This window comes from Myiozetetes cayanensis, unplaced genomic scaffold (genome assembly GCF_022539395.1).
Source record: "Myiozetetes cayanensis isolate MyiCay16 unplaced genomic scaffold, myiCay2020 scf26, whole genome shotgun sequence".
In the NCBI taxonomy this organism is placed as follows: domain Eukaryota; kingdom Metazoa; phylum Chordata; class Aves; order Passeriformes; family Tyrannidae; genus Myiozetetes; species Myiozetetes cayanensis.
In genome coordinates, this window is record NW_026087477.1 from 1,163,954 (window position 1) to 1,183,668 (window position 19,715).

The 19,715-nt window shown below is 51.0% G+C and overlaps 1 protein-coding gene across 1 annotated transcript in view; it reads left to right on the plus strand.

Annotated features, from left to right (window-relative positions):
* The first annotated feature begins 7,283 nt into the window (after positions 1–7,283).
* ATRN (attractin) overlaps positions 7,284–19,715 on the plus strand; it is a 147,456-nt gene continuing 135,024 nt past the window's right edge. The window contains exons 1-2 of the mRNA XM_050321089.1: positions 7,284–7,613; positions 11,425–11,431. Coding sequence (XP_050177046.1) covers positions 7,313–7,613; positions 11,425–11,431 — 308 coding nt within the window. The 5' untranslated portion in view covers positions 7,284–7,312. The remainder of the gene's footprint in view (positions 7,614–11,424; positions 11,432–19,715) is intronic.

Genomic DNA, 19,715 nt, shown 5'->3' on the forward strand with positions numbered 1-19,715 from the left:
GAGCCACGATTTCCAGGTTTGGCCCTACCTTAGTCCCTGGTTTATACAAATCAACATTACCCCAAAACAGACACTTTGATTTTGTAATTACCCACCCTGAGGCCAGGTGGGTAGTTGCTGCATGAAGATGCTGCTCTTCAGAGCCTGCACATCTTCCCCCTGAAATCAGATGGAGGTAAATGGGTCACATCTTTCCGTGAAGCTCTTTCAAGACATGGCCTGAAAACAGAAAATCTGCAAGGGAACCAGAAGCAGAGCAGACACACCGTGAGGAACTCGGCCACTGAGATGCTTTTTGCTGAACCTGCACGGATCCAGATGCCTTTGTGGTGCTACAGAATCCTGGAAGATGATCTTGAAGGTCCTTCCAACCCCAACCATCCTATGATTCTTTGAAATAGCATTTATTTTTAAGGAGACAGAAAGCCAAAGTCACAACTTTAGCTGCAGGGCTCTGCACAGGTGACATAACCCAAGTCTAGGTGAGGTTGTCACCCACTCACAAACCACCGTGTCCACAACAGCGTTGGGAGGGTCTCATATTCTTCCTCTTCTCTCCTAATTTCTGTGCTTCAACCAAGTTTTGTTACTAATTTTCCCCTATCCTAAAAATCCAAACTGCACCTGTGCAGATGCAGGTATTTTCCAGCTATTCCTCATTATCGTGCCTGTGAATCTCTCAGACCTTTGTTCCTGGCAGCACTTTAGTTACTCTATTTCTTCCCTTATTAAGCACATTTAGGAGGACCTTTGGTCATTACGTCCCCATTTAAAGAAAGATAAAAAAAAAAGAGCTCAAAACCAGACCTTTGGCAAACTCCAAATTTGATGCCAGCTGGGGAATTAGCTCCTGGTTGGCACGGGTAGGACTTGTGCCAGTGGGAGGTCTGGGACAGGATCGAGGAAACAGAAACAAAACAAGTGTGAGTTGTTTGCAGGAAGTCTGGGGAGGAAAAAAAAAATAAATAAACAAGCCCTTCAAATGACCCAGAGAGTGTTTTGAAGGAAGAGGCAGGGTTGTTCAGCCTGGAGAAGAGAAGGCTCCAGGGAGACCTGAGAGCCCCTGGCAGGGCCTAAAGGGGCTCCAGGAGAGCTGGAGAGGGACTGGGGACAAGGCATGGAGGGACAGCACACAGGGAATGGCTTCCCACTGCCAGAGGACAGGGACAGATGGGATATTGGGAAGGAATTGTTGGCTGGGAGGGTGGGGAGGCCCTGGCACAGGTTGGGCAGAGAAGCTGTGGCTGCCCCTGGATCCCTGGAAGTGTCCAAGGCCAGGTTGGAGCACCCTGGGCTAGTGGAAGGTGTCCCTGCCCATGGCAGGGGTGGAACTGGATGGTCTTTAAGCTCCTTTCCAACCCAAACCAGTCTGTGACTCTACAGTGAGACCCCGTAGCAGCTGTTAAATGCAGGGTTGGCCCACACACCTCCTCAGGCAGCAGATGAGCATCTCAAGTGAGTATATTTTGGTCTGGGCACGACCCTGTTGCAACTCAGACTTCTGTGGTGCTGCAGAGGTGAAGCACCGAGGGAAGAAGAGCTCTGGGGAAAATGGGGGGTTTGTTTTGAGCCATCTCAGTTGCTGGGGCATTTAAAGAGTTGCATTTACTGAGAAAAGCCTTAGTGCTACATGAGGGCTCTTCTTTGTCACAGCAGGAATCTCTTGCTGTTTTCCTCAGCCTGGGAAGGCAAGGAATTGCTGTTGGGGTGCAAGGGATGATCTCAGTGCTGGCTGGCAGAATATCCCTCTCCTGCTGCTGGCAGAGCAGGGAAAAGGCTTTGGACAGGGAGCAAGGACACGCTGCTGGAGCCAGCCTGGCCTGTGTCACCTGGACACACGCAGGGCAGCTGCAAGGACCTTCAGGACAAGGGACTGGGCTGGAAGATGCTGAGGATTTGGGAACGTGGGCAGAGGTTGCAACGGGTGGAAAGAGCAGGCTGGGTGAGGAACACAAAAACTGTTGATGCTGGGTTATGAGCTAATTGGAAAGAGCTGACTGCAGGCCCCTTGGGAGGGGAGTTATTTCTGGAGTTCAGGCCTCCTGTGGGCTCATCCCCGTGGAAGGAGAAAAGCCTGAACAGTGCAGCATTATGGTCGTGGCTCCATGTGATTTTTGCCCCCAGATATCACCATGACTCGATCCATTTTGATAAACACACCGTGGAACCAGCTTCCCAGGGCTGCTCCACTGTTTACACAGCCCTGATATCCAGCTCAGCAGTGACTCAGCCACCAGCAATGATGTTCTGACCTTATTAATATCAATGGGAGTCTTCTTAACGAGGACGTAATTTCACCCCAGAGGCCAATTCATTAATTAGCATCTCCGGCTGTCCTGTCATTGGCCATATGAAGTGGGGAGTCACTTGGCTCCCGTACAGAGCAAATATGTGCTGAGTAAATATGGATTCAACTGCACACGGAACCAACAGATGGGGCCATAAAGGTTTGGCAGAGGAGAGAGAACAGAGGTGAGTGTGGCTCCTCACTCCAAACAAACTGGGTGCTGCTGGTCCCTCCTCGCTGTGGGGTGGTCCAAAATCAGTGCCCAAGGAAACGCCTCTGGAATTAGTTGTTTATTTCACATCCTGCATGAGGGCCGTGGAATATCCTGGAATAGAGTATCCTGAGCTGGAAGGGACCCACAAGGACCATCCAGTCCAACTCCTGGCCCTGCACAGACACCCCAACAATCCCACCCTGTCCCTGAGAGGATCATCCCAACCCTCCTGGAGCTCTGGCAGCCTTGGGGCTGTGCCCACTGCCCTGGGGAGCCTGGGCAGTGCCAACCACCCTCTGGGGAAAGAACTTTTCCTGATATCCACCCTGAGCCTGCCCTGACACAGCTCCAGCAGTTCCCTGGGTCCTATCCCTGGTCACAGTGAGCAGAGATCAGTCACTGAAGTGCTGCTCTGATGAGGTTATATTTTTAGCTGTGATACCCAGGACTCTTCCATCCCTCAGTGCAATCCCCTCCCTCTGGGTGGTTGTGAAAACACCATTGTCCTGCTGTGCCTGTTGCCAGGAAAGAGTGTTTTAATCATCCTCGCATGTCTATTATGAAATATTTTTGTTTTCCAAGATAAAAATAGCCCAGCCAGCACTCTGGGCATACCTAACTCCTCCCCTTCCAAACCGTAGTTCACATCAGAAAGTTGCCTGCTAATAATGGGGGGGGGGGGGGAGAAGCAGCAGCATTTTCAAACATTTTTTTGCATGTTAAAATTGAACAGATTAAAGTTAATTTAAAAATAATGACCTCCCATGGTTAATGTTTGATGCAGACAGCGCCAGGGCACAGTGTGATCACCAACAAGGTCAGGGAAGGATTTCTTCTCTTGTGCAACACTCAGGGGTGTTACTCTTCTCCCAAGTATTTGAGACTGGCCACAGGCAGCTGGTGAACCCTCTGTTAGCCAGGCTGTGATCCCACAACTCTCTCTGCCTGCTCTCATTCGCTGGAAGATCCTCCTGAACTCTTCATTTAAGGGAGTTAAAGCTGCTTGATAAAAAGCAACTATCAACCCCTGCATAAATCTAATAACTTGAGTTATTTTTGGTAGAAAACCTTTTGATTTCCAATTGCCCTTTTGAATTCCCAGTTTTCCAGGTTGCCCAGAGAAGCTGTGGCTGCCCCTGGATCCCTGGAAGTGTCCAAGGCCAGGTTGGACAGGGCTTGGGGCAACCTGGGATAACAGAAAGTGTCCCTGCCCATGGCAGGGGGTGGGACTGGACGATCTTTAAAGTCCCTTCCAACCCAAACCACTCCATGATTTTATGATTTTTAAGGAACTACAATCAGAAGGAGGGTGGGGAGAGATCTAAGGAGAGGTGACATCTTGTGCTTTTTTCCACAGAGCTGGAAAAAAAACCCAAACCCACATAAACTGTTGAGCACAGAAGCAGTTTGCCAAGCCTGACACCAAAACCGAGAGCCAGGATGGGAGCAATTGCTCCAAAGTTTATTTTCACCCTCTTAACCAGTGTTTCTCCCTTCCCACCTCTTGTGCAACAGTGGGCAAGAGAGGGGGGGAGCAGATGCCGTGAAAATACAAGTATTGTTACAGGTGATAACCACAAGTGAACACCAACAGACCAGGGGAGGGACAAAGCAGAGGACGGGCGTGATATCTGAAGGCAGATGCCAAACCCAGCCCTGAGCTGGTGATATCTGGCTAATCCATGTGGTGTTGGAGCTGTGCCAGGGACGTTTCCACCGGTGGGAACCCCTTGGCATCGGTTGGTGGGAGCACCTCGTGCTGGCAGTGCCCGTGTATGACTGTGCCGGGTTGGGGTGACAAGGTTTTGCTACAGGGGGTGGCTGCTGTGAGAAGCTTCTGGAAGCTTCCCCCCGTGTCCGTGGAGCCAGTGCCAGCTTGCTCCAAGATGGATCTGCTGCTGGACAAGGCCAAGCCCATCAGCAATGGCAGTGGAGCCTCTGGGATAACGCATTTAAGGGGAGAAAAAAGCCCTGCAGAACAGCAGCTGGAGAGGGGAGTGGGAAGATGTGAGAGGAAAACCCTGTAGACCCCCAGGCCAGAGCAGAAGGAAGGGAAGGAGGTGGAGTAAATCAGGAGGGGAGTTGAGCCCAGAAGGAAGGGAAGGATGGAGGGAAGGTGTTTTAAGATTTGGGTTTATTTCCCACTGACCTGCTCCGATTTGGTTGGTAATAAATTAAACTGTTTTCTTCAAGTGGAATCTGTTTTGCCCGTGACAGAAATCGGTGAGCGAGCTCTCCCTGCCCTGAGCTTGACCCACAAGCCTTTCATTGCATCTTCTCTCCCTTCTCAGGTGAGGAGGGAGCAGGAGCAGCTTTGGGGGGCACCCAGTGCCCATCCAGGATCACCCTACCACAGTGACAATCCTGACATCAACATCACTCACTGGCTGCATCCTGGGCTGGGGGACTCCCAGAGCCAGACTGGCTTTTCTGGCAGCCCCTTGGATCATGGCAGGGGATGGAATCTGACTCCACAGACCCAGGGCATGCTGGCAGTTGTTTGTGTCCCAGGAATACAGATGTGTGTACAAATACCCTCCTCTGTGCCTCCATCTCTGGATAGCCTAGAAGGAATTCATAACCTATTTCTCACCTCTCACACCTTTTTGGGCTTGTATCTCCTGAGCCCAAGATTTCATCCTCCTTCTTGAGGCCCCAAGCAGAAAAGGCAAAATATCTGAGCAAAGGTTTTGTTAGAGAGATGCTTGACTGACAAGACACAAACCACTCTTTTCTTTCCTATCTGCTCAGCACTCTTCATTCCCCCAGCTGGAAATCACCAAGGCTCCCACTGAGAACCTCCCTCAGCTTACACAGTAAATAACTGGCTTTTAAGTACAAATGAACTATTTAAATATGATGAGTTGGTTATTTTCACAACAGTCTGTTGTCTGTCTTTGCACTGCTGTACCTAGACCCTGGTCCCCTTTTTACAGGGAAAAATATGAATAGTATCTTTTTTTTTGCCTTCCTTAAAAAAAATAATTCTCAGTCGTTGACTCCACGTTTGAAACATGGCATTAATTACATAAGTAAATCCAGATATAATCAGATTAATGTAGACAGACCAAAAGCAACATTTACGCAGGAACTCTAAACACCGTCAACTTTCTCGCTCCTTTTGTCACTCTGCTAAAAATGAAAGGTCTGAAATTTTCACACAGCATCTCTGCTTCTGCTCCACCCTTCCTGTCACAAAGGGCATCCTAGCTGCATGCACAGCACAGTCTGCTGCTCTGCCTAAAAAATCAGGAGAGGAAGAGGTTTAAATGCTTTATTTCTTCCTCCATCCGTCCAGTCCTTTGCTGTTTCAAGCTAAGGCCTAGCTATCCTTGGAGAGCATTAGCTTGTTTTCCAGAGTAGGAAGGGCATCCCTTTTGGCAGATCCTATTTTTTCTTGCTTACACAGTTAGAATAATAAAATCACAGACTGGTTTGGGTTGGAAGGGACATTAAAGACCACTTTGTTCCATCCCCTGCCATGGGCAAAGATACCTTTCACTAGCTCAGGTTGCTCCAACCTGGCCTGGGACACTTCCAGGGATCCAGGGGCAGCCACAGCTTCTCTGCCCAACCTGTGCCAGGGCCTCCCTACCCTCACAGCCAGGAATTTCTCCCCAGTTTTCTTCCCAGGTTGCTCAGAACCCTTTCCAGCCAGGGAGGCCTCCCCTCACCTCAGGGCCACCCTCATGGACCGTGTGTGGGGTGACTGGGGGTGCATTCCGGGAATGGGGGAGACACAATCCCACTCCTGAGGGGCCTTTTTGGGCCCATCCCATATACAGTGGGGTCTCTGTGCTCCATGGGGGACAACGGAGCCCAGCCCGGGGCTGCTCCATCCCAGGGCACAGCCCGTCCCTGTGCTGGCCCTGCTGAGGCACCTCCAGCCCTGGGGGCAGCTCTGGGACCCTCAGACAGGAGAGCCATTGAGGGGCTGGAGCGTGTGCAGGGAAGGGAACGGAGCTGGGAAGGGGCTGGAGCAGCAGGAGTGGCTGAGGGAGCTGGGGGGGCTCAGCCTGGAGAAAAGGAGGCTCAGGGGGGACCTTCTGGCTCTGCAACTCCCTGACAGGAGGGGGGAGCCGGGGTGGAGGTCGGGCTCTGCTCCCAGGGAACAGGGACAGGAGGAGAGGGAACGGCCTCCAGCTGTGCCAGGGCAGGTTTAGGTCGGATATTGTGAAGAATTTCTTCCTGGAAAGGGTGGTCGGGCACTGGAAGGAGCTGCCCAGGGCAGGGGTGGAGTCCCCACCCCTGGAGGTGTCCAAGGAATGACAGGATGTGGCACTCAGGGCTGCGGGACAAGACGGGGATCGGGCACAGGGTGGACTGGATGACCTCAGTGCTCTTTTCCAACACCTCAATGACTCCATGACAGTGTTCCCTGTCCACTGGGAACATTCTGTCCCCCCTTCCTCTACCAGGGGGGCAGCGCTCGGGCTGCCGCTCTCTCTCACCTGGAACACTCAACTAAACGCGAAGTCGAGGGGCTCGAATTTCACGGCGGCTCCGTCCGAAACGCGGCCGGTTTCCCGGCGAGAACAGCGCCACTCCGCCGCCCGGGGAACGAGCAAGCCCCGCCTGCCAAACCTGCGCGGACCGCGCTCCCCGGGGCGCGGTGCAGCCGGGACGCACCCGCGGCGCGGGGACCCGGCCATCCCCCCCGCCATCCCGCCCCGCCTGACGTCAGGGATCCCGCCCCTCCCGCTCCCTCCCCCTTCTCCCGTTCCCCCCGTCCCTCCCTCCCTCCCTCCCCGCTCCCCTCCCCTCTACTCGCGGCCACCGTAGCGGGAGCGGCGGAGGCCCCGCGGCGGCCGATGGTCCGGGCAGCGCCGCCGCCCCCCGCCCGCGCCGCGCCCCCCGGCCCCATGGCGCGGCGGGCCCTAGGCCGGCAGGGCGGGAGCTCACGGGCACCGCCGGCACCACCGCTGCGGGCGCTGCTGCTGCTGCTCCTGCTGGGCCCCGCCGCGGCCGCCGCCGCCGGCGAGGAGGCGGCGGTGGCGGTGCCCAAGGAATGCGACAAGCCGTGCGCCAACGGCGGGCGGTGCCAGCCCGGCACCGGGCAGTGCGAGTGCCAGCCGGGATGGGTGGGCGACCAGTGCCAGCACTGCGGGGGAGGTTCAGGTGAGAGCCCGCGGCCGCAGGCGGGGCCGGGGGGGTGGGGAGGGGGCTGAGCAGCTGGGTTGGGGTGCGGGGGATGGGTTGGGGTACGGGTTGGTTTTGGGTCTAGGGCTTGCTTTGGGGTATAGGGCTTGCTTTGGGGTATAGGGCTTGCTTTGGGGTATAGAGGTTGCTTTGGGGTATAGAGGTTGCTTTGGGGTATAGAGGTTGCTTTGGGGTATAGGGCTTGCTTTGGGGTATAGGGCTTGCTTTGGGGTATAGAGGTTGCTTTGGGGTATAGAGGTTGCTTTGGGGTATGAGATTGGTTTGGGGTACAGGAGGTGTTTGGGATCGGGGATGGTTTGGGATATAGGGGTTGGTTTGGCGTGTAGGGGTTGGTTTTTGGGGTCCAGGGGTGACGGATTGTTTTGGGATTGAGGCTGGTTTGGGGTCCAGGGGTGACGGATTGTTTTGGGATTGAGGCTGGTTTGGGGTACAGGGGTGACGAGTTGTTTTGGGATTGGGGCTGGCTTGGGGTACAGGGTTGGCTTGGGGTACAGGGTTGGCTTGGGGTACAGGGTTGGCTTGGGGTACAGGGTTGGCTTGGGGTATAGGGTTGGTTTGGGGTATAGGGTTGGTTTGGGGTTGGAACTGGTTTAGGGTCGGGACTGGTTATGGTATGGGTTTGGTTTGGGGTACAGGAGTGATGGGCTGGTCTGGTGTACAGGGTTGTTTTGGGGGTGCAGGGCTGGTTTAGGGTGCAGGGTTGATTTTGGGTATGGGAGTGACAGGCTGGTTTGAGGTCCGGGGCTAAGGGATTGGTTTGGAGTCAGGATTGGTTTGGGGTACAGAGGTGAGAGGCTGGTTTGGGGTACAGGGGTGACGAGTTGTTTTGGGATTGGGGCTGGCTTGGGGTACAGGGTTGGCTTGGGGTATGGGGTTGGTTTGAGGTTGGAACTGGTTTAGGGTCGGGACTGGTTATGGTATGGGTTTGGTTTGGGGTACAGGAGTGATAGGCTGGTCTGGTGTACAGGGTTGTTTTGGGGGTGCAGGGCTGGTTTGGGGTGCAGGGTTGATTTTGGGTATGGGAGTGACAGGCTGGTTTGAGGTCCGGGGCTAAGGGATTGGTTTGGAGTCAGGATTGGTTTGGGGTGCAGAGGTGAGAGGCTGGTCTGGGGTACAAGGTTGGTCTGGGGTACAGAGGTGAAGGTCTCGTTTGGGGTGAGGGTTCAGTTTGGTGTACAGGAGGACTGACTCTGGGTACAGGAGTGAGGGGTTGGTTTGGGATACAGGAGTGACAGGCTGGTTTGGGGTACAGGGTTGGTTTGGGATACAAGGGTGACAGGCTGGTTTGGAGTATGGCATTGGTTTGGGGTGCAGGGGTGATGGGGCTGGTTTGGGGTATGGGCTTTGGCACTGGGGACGGTTTGGGGTACAAGGTTTGTTTGGGGTACAGGGATGACAGGATGGTTTGGGGTACAGTGGTGAGAGGTTGGTTTAGGGTCGGGGTATGGGGATGAGAGATTGGTTTGGGCTGTGGGGGTGAGGGGTTGGTTTGGGGTGCAAGGGGCAGGTCCAGGTGACAATAAGGGTGAAGGGGCAGGTCCAGGTGATGATGAAGGTGAGGGACAGATCCAGGTGACAGTGAGGGCAAAGGACAGAGCCAGGTGACACAGAGATAAGAGGCTGGCCCAGGTGACAGTAAAGGTGCTGGTGCAGGGTAGGAGCGTGTTGAGGGGACAACAGGCACTGGGGTGACCCCGGTTGAGCCTGAGGGCAACAGCAGGGTGAGTGTGAGGGGCTGATCCAGGGGGATGTGGAGATTAATGTGGATCAGGCTGGGAACAGTTTGGAGGGGAAGGGGAAGGCCTGTGAGCCACTTTAGGGCTGGGTGGGGGCAACAGGAGTGTTTGGGGGGGTTAAAGAAGCTCCTCTTGGCACATTAGCAGGTGCTGGTTAAAGGTGATTTCAGGAGAGGTGTGTGCAGGGGGGAGAAGCAGCATCCTAAAGGGAGTATCTGGAGTTTGGGAGGCTCAGCTCTTGGAGCAGGAATGGTGCTGGCTCTTGGGGAGGGACTGTGGGAAGAGCAGCCTGGTGGAAGGGAAGCTCCTGGGTTTGTGGTGGGGACAAGGCTGGGCAGGGAATGGAGTGGGACAGAGGGTGCTGGGAGGATTCTACCACTGCAGGGGCATTTTTTTTTGGGAAGGAGAAAAGCTAAAGGAGGGTTCTGGGAAGCAGGATGGAAACCCACCTGGTTCCATACTGGTCCAGGCCATGTGCCTGTGGGAATGAGGGGTGCCTGCACAGCACAGAGGTGACTTTTGGGCTGTCTGGTGCTGGAAAGTCCATCACTGCAGGGCCAGGGCCAGTTCTGGCGGTGCTGGGACACCCAGTGGGGTTGTGTGTCTGAAGTCTCTCCCACATGGGTGAGAAAGTGGAAATGTTCCTGGGAATGGGCTGGGAATGCAGCTTGGAGTGTGTGTTGGGAGCAGGGTTTGTGTAAGATGGTTACCTGCCTTGGATCCATCAGCTGTGGCAGAGAGAGAGGCACTCTGTGTGTGTGTGTGAATTCCCTGGGCACGGCTGGTTCCTGGAAAAGAAGGAATTGAGAAAAGGATGATTATCCTGGGCAGTGATTGCTTTCTCAGGGAGCTGCAGAAAGTACTGAGCACCCTGGGATGATGCTCCCTGTGGATTTGGGAGAAGGGGAGCTGTCTGTGTGAGCTGAACTCACAGAGGAAAAAGATTTGTATTATTTATTTGGTTTTTCTGACAGTCTGTAGAGAGGGGGGATGTGACACAGCCAATTTAAAAGGGGGTTTTACAGAAATGATTCCAGGCCAGGCAAGTCCAAAGCCGCTCTTTTAATGTCTTTTTGCCACTCTCGTGAGAAGACTTTCCCTCTAGTTGAGTTTCATGAAATAGCCACTTACCTGTTGCTTTCCTGGAGAGCTTTAGGATGTTGGTCATTTAAGGGGGACTGGACTTAAGTAAAAGCAGAGGCTTCTTTGCTGAATGATGCCAAATAAAAAAAAAAGATTTGCTACGTATCCACTGCTGATACAACCTCGATTTTTTTATCCTCTTACCCGTCTTTGCAAAGCTTCTTGTTTCTTTCTCCCATGCAATTCCAGCCTAAAAGTTTGCCCGAAACATAACGAATGTTTTCCTCTCGAGGTGCTTTATTCGGTTGTTTATTTCTCTGTGAAAGAGGCGAAGTTTCCACTAATGTTTTCAAACTTTGAGCCCCAGAAGCGCTTTTAGCAGCGTTTTAGAACTTTTGCAGTCACGTGCCTGGAGTTTTGCTCTGTGTCCTGTCAGAAGTGGCTCTGGAGGAGGTATTTATTTATTTTATTTTTTTTTTTTTGGTGTGTTTGTTTATGGCCCTCAAGAGCTTGGCTTTAAAGGACAGGACGTGTTACGAGGTGCTGGAGCCACAGCTGGCAAGTGGAAGGGCAGGTGAAAATGATTCCCTGAGTGTGGTGGTATATCCCACGTGCTTATCGGGTTGGCTGAGAGATCTGGCACGGTAATCGCCCTGTCTTATCTCGATGTATGTGGGGATTGTATTTGCGGCCTCGGCTGCTTTTATTTACATTGAGCACCGGGGCTGTAAAGACACAATTTGTGCTTCATTAACCTGCTAATCCCTCCCATCTCCCCGTGTTGGCAGCGGGGGATGAACGGTGGAGCTTCGAGTGGCAGGCTGATGATATTCCAGTTCCCTTTTTCCTTGGGAAATCTGTTTATTTAGGCTGTGCTTGGACGTGTAAATAACGCACCGGCCATCAGTGGTGCTCTTGGGGGTGGAGGAGGTTGACTTAGGAAGGATTTCAGTTGACCTTGAGTGTTTTTAAGATGTGGAACCAGCCGCTTGGAGCTGCTCAGAGATAAAGATCTCGGTGGTGACAGAAGCTGGAGTAGAAAATATGGGCCGTGTTTTCTATTTCTGTGCAAACCTCCTGGGCTGAGCTGTGTGAGATCTGGGCAGGACAGGAGCTGCTGCTGGCAGGGAGGAGAGAGATCCCCCAGCCTCAGAGCTGCAGCAGCATCCTGGGATGACATTTGGAGTGGTGGGAGCTCCAGACTCCAGAGTTCAATTGGCGGCACTGGGCGTGCAATCCGAAGGGTGCTGCAGGCTGGGAGAACAGGCCCCTCCAAGCTCTGTGAGCAGGGATGGTCCCTGCTCCTGCCTAAACTGAGTCCTGTCAGCCTGCTGCCTCCTTAGCACGTGGAATTAAGGGTGGAAAAGCTCTAAGGTCATCCAGTCCAACCATTCCGTTCCCCCAGTGCTGCCAGGGCCACCACTGCCCCCTGTCCCCAAGTGCCACATCCACGGGGATTTTAAATCCCTCCAGGGATGGGGACTCCAACACTGCCCTGGGCAGCTGTGCCAGGGATGGACAACCCTTTCCAGGAAGGAATTTTCCCTGTTGTCCAACCTGCCCCTCCCCTGGCACAGCTGGAGGCCGTTCCCTCTCCTCCTGTCCCTGTTCCCTGGGAGCAGAGCCCGACCCCCCCCGGCTCCCCCCTCCTGTCAGGGAGTTGCAGAGCCAGAAGGTCCCCCCTGAGCCTCCTTTTCTCCAGGCTGAGCCCCCCCAGCTCCCTCAGCTGCTCCTCATCTGCCAAGGGAGGTAAAGCTCGGGGTGAGAAATGACCTCTGGTTCACACGGATTTATTGTCCCGAGATTGTAAAGGATTGGATTAAGGAATGCAGGATAATGATTGACTCCAGGAACAGTCGCTGTGGATTGTGTGTGTAGGCTCGGGGATGGGCAGTTTGATGTTTGACTGTGGCTGAAAATAATATTTTGGCTTTGTAATGAAATAGCAAGTGATTCCAGGAATCTGGATTTTGTATGTCAAGGCACTTGGTTCTCCTTTCATGATAATACTTACTTCTCTTGAGGTGGGAGATGGAAAATAAGCAGGGCTTAACCATCCAGCCTGACAGAGAAAGCAAAAAAAAGATTAGGGTGTATCCCTTAACTCCCTTTTTATTAATTTAATGGGAGCAGTTATGTGTTGCTGATTGAACATTATGAAGGAGTTGGTGTGTCCTTGGCCAAGGAATATTACAGGGAAGAGGAATTTTATCTCTAGATTCGGGTAAATGGCAACCTGAGAGAGCTGGGAGCTGGAAAAGAACTATCACAGTTCCCATCCTTAAATAAATGGCAGCTTTTGGTCAAAAGCTCGTTATCCAAACCCCATTGTCTTTAAAAAGCTACCTGAGGCCGTTCAGAGCTTTGGGAAAAGTCAGGAAACTGCTCCAGAGATCCAAGGATGATGGAGATTTGAATCAAATCAGTTTAAGTGCTCAAATTAGATTTGGGGGCAGCGTTTGTGCCTGATCCTCATTCTGTTGCTCCCTTTTCATTAGGGTATTATTGTGCTTTAAAATGATTTTCTCTTCCATGCTGCTGCTTGAAGGGCTCACTCAAACATTGTGCCCTGGTAATAAGAGAATAAGCTATTCAAGTAGGAAATACTTAAACATAATCAATTTTAATGAATACACTGGGGAAAAAAAAAAAGAGCATTTATGTGCTTTTTATTTAGTTCCTGGAGGCATTATTTCCATCTGTGGGTTTATAAATTTGCTAGGAGGTGGGTGTGGATGTCTTTATGTATTCATTGTATATATTTCTGTCTATCCATACATGTTAATAATATATAAATATTATATATTTGGGGACTTGGAGCAGTCTGGGCTAGTGGAAGGTATCCCTGCCCATGGCAGGGGGTTGGAACCAGGTGATCTCTAAGGTCCCTTCCAACAGAAACCATTCCATGGATTTATTTAAATGGTCTGTTCCTTGAGAGGCAAACCCATGGCTAATATTTAACCTGAATTCTCACCGGTTTATTGTCCCTTTTGCTGGTTTTATTGGACAATCTGATATTTTACAAGGGCTGTTTCAAGAACAGAAATTCACCTGTGAAATAATTCCGTGTTTTGGAAACATCTGAGATGTTTTGCTCTTTCCTGCCTCGCACCGAAGGACCAACATAAATATTTGAGTTGGGGAGGTTCTGTTAATGTTTGCAGTGAGCTCCCTGCTTATTTCCAGGCTGCTTTATCCAAGGATTCGACAGTGGGAAATCTGGAGCAGTGAGACAAAGCAGCTCCTGCTGGATCCTCTCTGTCACCTCTGCACAAACCTTCCCTGCTGGAGCTTCAAGTGCTGGAATTACTGAGCAGGATTGAGTCCTGTCCTGCTCCCGTCTTCATGCTGAGTGTTGGGACCTCCTGGAATGGATAACATTCCTCTGCTAGTTCCAGGGACACATCAGTGCCTTGGATGTACAAACACCTCCTGATCTGCAGCATCAACGCTCTCCAAGTCTGGTTAAATAGCTGGATGTCAGGGAATAACCTTCCTTAGCAGTTGTCTGACACTGCTCCACGTCTTTCCATTGTTTCCCAGTTGCTTCTTTCATGGTAGATCCAAAATAATCACAGAATCACGGAATGGTTTGGGTTGGAAGGGAAATTAAAAGTCAGCTTGTTCCATCTCCTGCCATGGGCAGGGACACCTTCCACCAGCACAGGTTGCTCCAAGCTGGCCTGGGACCCTTCCAGGGATCCAGGGACAGCCACAGCTTCTCTGGGCAACTACTAAAATAATCCCATGCCCAACCAGGTGTTTGTTACCATCTTCATCATTTCACATTTAACTGTTGAAACACCAACAAACGACTGGGGTGGGGACTGTTTTCACAGAAAAGACTCGCTTTTTTTAACTAAAAGCAAACAAAAAAATAGGGCCAGCAATGCTTTTATCATGTCCTGATGAAGTTAAATAATAATTCGGAATGCATGTGGGGGATTTGACTTTTCCTGGCTTCCTCCTCTGGCAGCTTTTTGAAAAGAGCAATCAGATTTCCAACGCCGAGCTTCCTGTCTGTGAAATCCACGCCGAAAATCCTCAATATATTGAGATAATGCCGCTGCTGACCAAGCTGTTGTCTCATTGCATTAATTCAGGAGACCCTTGGGTGCTCTTTTTCTTAAACAGTTCCCTTGAAGAAGTTTTTTTTTTCCAATTTGAAGTTCCAAGCGCAGCACTTGGAATTAGCTCCTTGATCTGGGAGAGCTTCGCCTTTTTTTTTTTTTTTTTTTCTCTGCACTCAAGATATTCTCAGCCGAGTAACAGCTCTTAAATCGCATCTTCTAAAGCCCAGGGAAAGGATAGAGCAAAAAAAAAAAGGCAGGAGATGGGCTTGAGAGCGTGTAGGTGAAGTGGTTTGGGGAGGGGGGGAGCTGCTCCAGGCTGGAATTCACCCCGGGAAGGAGCAGCGTGGTTTTATGCCAATACTTTGTTCTTGCACGGCCACGTGCTCGCATCTGCCCCTGGAACCGCTGCAGCCACTTGGAAGCAGGGCTGGAAAATCTGGTCACCAATTTGAGGGCAGAGAAGGGAGCTGATAATTTGCTTTTGTGCGGGGCTTTGGATGGAATACTCTTGTGGAGGCACCGAAAAACAGGAGCAATAACGATGTTTGCTTTGTGCTTCCTGCTTTTGTTCCCTGGCTTTGTTTGTGGCTGATCCTCCTGGAGTTCCCTTAGATCCACTTGAGAGTGTCATTAATGCCCTTCCCTCCCATTGGCCTAAAATGAGTATTTATTTGCTGCCAGGGGGTTGGGGGATGTGCTGCTTGCAGAGGATTCCAGGCACGGTTTGGGCTTGTGGAATGTGAAATCCTTGGGATTCTGAGATTGGAAGGGCTCTGTCCATCAGGGTTGGGAAGAAGAGCCCTTAATTGCTCACAGAACAGGCTCCCTGGGGCAGTCTGATAAATCTAGGATTTGGGAATACTGGGGGGAATTGGAGGATAATTGAAAGGAAATGGACTCAGTGTTTTGGGCTGAAAATCACCTCAGTGCCTCTCCTGTAAGAAATAAGAGTTTAAATGTTTTCCTGATGAGCTGAGCGATATTCCTGCTGAAGAAAGGGCAGCTGATCTCCAGATCCGATCTGTGAAGTACTTCTGGGCAGATCTGGAAAACGTTCCTGGTCCTTGGAGCGGCTTCATTTGGTACAACGAGTTTCCTGCAGCGTCACCAGACTCAGAATTTCCAGTTCCCCGGAAAAGCAGAAGTGTCATTAAGCTGGTTTTTAGGGACAGAGGTGGTCTGGGCATTCCAACCAAGGGGTTTCCAACGTGTGAACTCCCGGTTTTTTTCCCTGCCATGCCTGCAGGAGTAAAGCCTTGCTGTACACAACAATCTGGGCCGTGCTCGGTGCATGTCAGGGAATTTAAATAAATAGGGGGTTGTCGCTTCTTGTAGGTGCAGAGCGTTTACACCTCCTCTTTGGGCTGGAAATTATCCATAACATCCTTTCCCATGAGCCAGTGCTGCTCATCTTTCCCCAGAAACTCACGTAGGACGTGCAGATACAGCTGTGAAAATCCCAGATTTTCTATTATCCCTCTTCCCCCTCTACTCCCTGATTTTTTTTTTTCCAGAGCCCTTGTTTCATTCTTTGCTGGTTTCTTCAGGCTGAAAGGAAACAAACTAAGGAAAGCTGCGTTAGGAAAACACCCTCTGGAAGACTTGCTTTATTAGTCAGTGTTTGTGTTGCATGAAAATTTAATATCCGTCTCCAAGGTGGTGCTCGTCTCCCTCCTCGAAGGAAAAGGAGCTTGGCACACACGAATTAGCATTTTTTTGTCAGCTCCCTTTTAGAAACTCAAATGCAAGGGGGAGGGGGGCGAGGGCTGTGCCTTCCATTCAGAAAATTGAGGTTGGGTTTAACATTATTCCGTTGTGAAGAGGAACTGTGGCTTCTGGTGCTGTCTGATTAAAGCTGTGGCAGTTCCATCCCTGCTGGTTTTGGGTGGTTCCTGTGGAATAAAATGACTCTTCCAGTGGATGAGTTGTGTGTTTTCCCCCGAATTTCTCCGTGCTCGTGTCATTATCCCCTTCCTTCCACAGTTCTGGGGTGCTCCACGTGTTGCTGTCGTGGCTCTGCTGCCAGGTATTTTGCGTGGAAATTGCCTTATCCGGGGGAAAATCCACGATCCAGGTTCACCCTGGGCCCAGCTGGGGGATTTCATCGCTTGTTGCACTCCAGAACACGTTTGGGTTCCTCCAAAATAAACTTTCCAAGGCGGTTTTGTGAAGGTTTTTTGGGTTTTTTTTGCAGCACATTTGCTGTGCACCTGCCTGGCTAATGATTAACTTCCATGGCTGATCCCCATTAATGCAGAGCTGGAGTGTCACGGGAATTTTATAGGGATTTCAGAGCTTGGATCTCCAGTGCCTGCCTGTGACACGCTTTGATCTCGTGTGGAATCAGCAAAAAACGATGCCAAGAAGATTTCCAGCCTTTGCAAGGATGCAGAGTGGTGTGGGACTGAAGTGCTGACTGGGCAGGGCAGCGCTACAGGAAAAAAAAAAAATCAGGGAAAATTCCGGAGTTATTTCCCATCAAGGACTTCTGTGCTGCTGAAAAAAAAATATTCTACTCCATCCAAATTGTGAGCAGGAGTTGAAGTTGCTGGTTTGCTGGAAGCAAAGTATTGAATTCCTGGTAATATAGAGGAAAATACTGAGTTTTGAGGTCACTGGTGGCTCCGTAATATTAATTTTTTCCCGGTGGAGCTCGGGAAGAGGCAGAATCGTGGGGTCAGTTTTTATTTTTTTATTTTGCTGAAAACCTTGACATTTGTTGTTGTACAAGACTCACTCTTGTCTTTCCATCTGCATTCATTTCTGGTGGCTGCCTGTTTGCTTTGACAGTGTGTTAGTGCACTTTAGTGTCAGGGATTGATTTATTCCACCAGAACACAGAATGGCAGCCCTGGAAATTCAGGGCTCTCCGTGTCTTTCCCACACATGCACAGGTTTGAGCCCCTTTTAAATTGGTTTTCATTTTGGGGACTGGTAATGGTGAACTTTTGGAGGGTGTGGATCATTTTGAGGAGGTGTTGCTGTGGCTCAGAGTCAACCCCTTAACTCTCCTTCCCGCCTTTGGAACGTCCATTCTCATATTGTTGGGATTTTTTTCTATTTCCTGCTGGATGTCACTGGGAATTTATTAGCTTGTTTTAGCTGGATTTATATGGTGAGCTCCCCCCCCCCAAAAAAAAAAAACCCTCAGTTAAAACCTGTCAAAGTAGTGATTCCTGGCTCATTTCCAGCTTTCCTGGGTGCCTGAGCCGGGGAGGGTTTCTGGGACACCAGGAAAATGTTGTCAGCACAAGCAGAATTCCCTCATGGGAACAGCACAGTAACAGTTTCCAGGCAGGTTTGGCGTTGGAATATGAAGGATTTGGATTTCTGGTGGACACAGGAATGTGTGATCCAGCTGGAAAAGCTGAAGTTAACTTTATATTCCCTCGGGAATAAATGACCACAGACTTCAGGAATCAAACAGAAGCACAGTTCATCATCTAATGCCCTTACTGTCCCTATCTATGAAAGAAGGACAAATTATTTATATGTTTTCAAGCTGTCCTGATGATGGTGCAATTTAAATAGGAATTTGAAGGTTTGGAAGCATATTTTCGTGGCACTTTTGCATGGCAACTGGGATTCAGTTGTCTATTCTGAGGATAATACTGCCCTACAGAAGAAATGTGGTTAATGTTGCTATAAATATGCCCAAATCATCTTCACTGAGGCTGGTGAAAAAGGATATTGTGTGTTAAAAGTGATGGGGTTTAAATGTGATCTTAATTTCCCTATTCAGCGCTGAGGGGAATTTGTCACGTGGAATTAAAGGACAGAAAAAAAAAATCCCGATGTGAAAATGGTGTTCTCAGATCAAAGCTGGTGGAGGCCTCGGAGCGGCTCCTGTGCCTGAGCCCTGCTTGTTTTCAGAGCAAAATGTGTGTGGATGAGGGTGTGGGTGAGATGGGACATCCTGTGCCGTGTTCCCACCCTCCAAATCCCGCTGGTTTTCCGAGGCAGGTGGGACTGAGGGGTGAGTGCAGACGTGGAGGGCCAGTGGCTCTCCCTGTGGATTGTGTTCCTGGGCTCCTGGAGGAGTGACCCTTGGGAAGACAGCCCATCAGAGCTGGTGAGATCAGGAGCCAAGGGTGGGCTGGAGGTTCTCCCAGGGAGATGAAGGGAAATCTTTCCCTTTGTTTTTGTGGGTTGCTGTAACTCCGTGCAGGTTGTTCACAGAACCATGGAATGGGTTGTGTTGGAAGGGACATCAAAGACCACCCAGTTCCACCCCCTGCCATGGGCAGAGACACCTTTCATTATCCCAGGTTGCTCCAGCCTGGCCTTGGACACTTCCAGGGATCCAGGGGCAGCCACAGCTTCTCTGGGCAACCTGTGCCAGGGCCTCCCCACCCTCCCAGCCAGCAATTCCTTCCCAATATCCCATCTCTCCCTGCCCTCTGGCAGTGGGAAGCCATTCCCTGTGTGCTGTCCCTCCAGGCCTTGTCCCCAGTCCCTCTCCAGCTCTCCTGGAGCCCCTTTAGGCCCTGCCAGGGGCTCTCAGGTCTCCCTGGAGCCCTCTCTTCTGCAGGGGAGCCCCCCCAGCTCTCCCAGCCTGGCTCCACAGGATTCCTTGCTCTTACCTGTGGATTTGAAGAAGAAATTCTCTGGGAGACAACTCTATGTGTGTGTCCATTGATTTCTATTTACACTTGAATTTTTCATGCATTTCCCAGTGATTTAAAGCCACCCATTTGCAGAAATTATAAACTTGCAGCAGCCTCAGCCCTTCCTGGCTGATCTTCAGGGCACTCTCTCTGGTCATCAAGGCTCTCCTGCTTTTCCATAGTAAATAGCCAGTGAGCTCCTGTCATTTACTGCAGGAAATCTTTCTGTTCGGGTTGAGGGAGATTTGCAGGGTTCTACAGACACCACTGGAGTTGTTGTTTCATTAGTATCTTGTGACATAACGATTTTGTGACAAGGAGCAGCAAATTCACACCGGAAATTTAAGGGTAGGTGGGTGAGGATCACTACCCTGGAGGAGATAAACCACTCTGGGTGATCTCTGGGGTAACTCTGTCGGATCTGGAGAAGAAAAACCACCCATTTTGAGGCGGAGAGTTTTTAAATTTTCCAAATTTACGTGTGATCAGGGCAGTAAAGGTGCCTGGTGGAGCTTTGGAAGCCCTTTGGGAGTCTGGGCTGTGGAGGGGCTA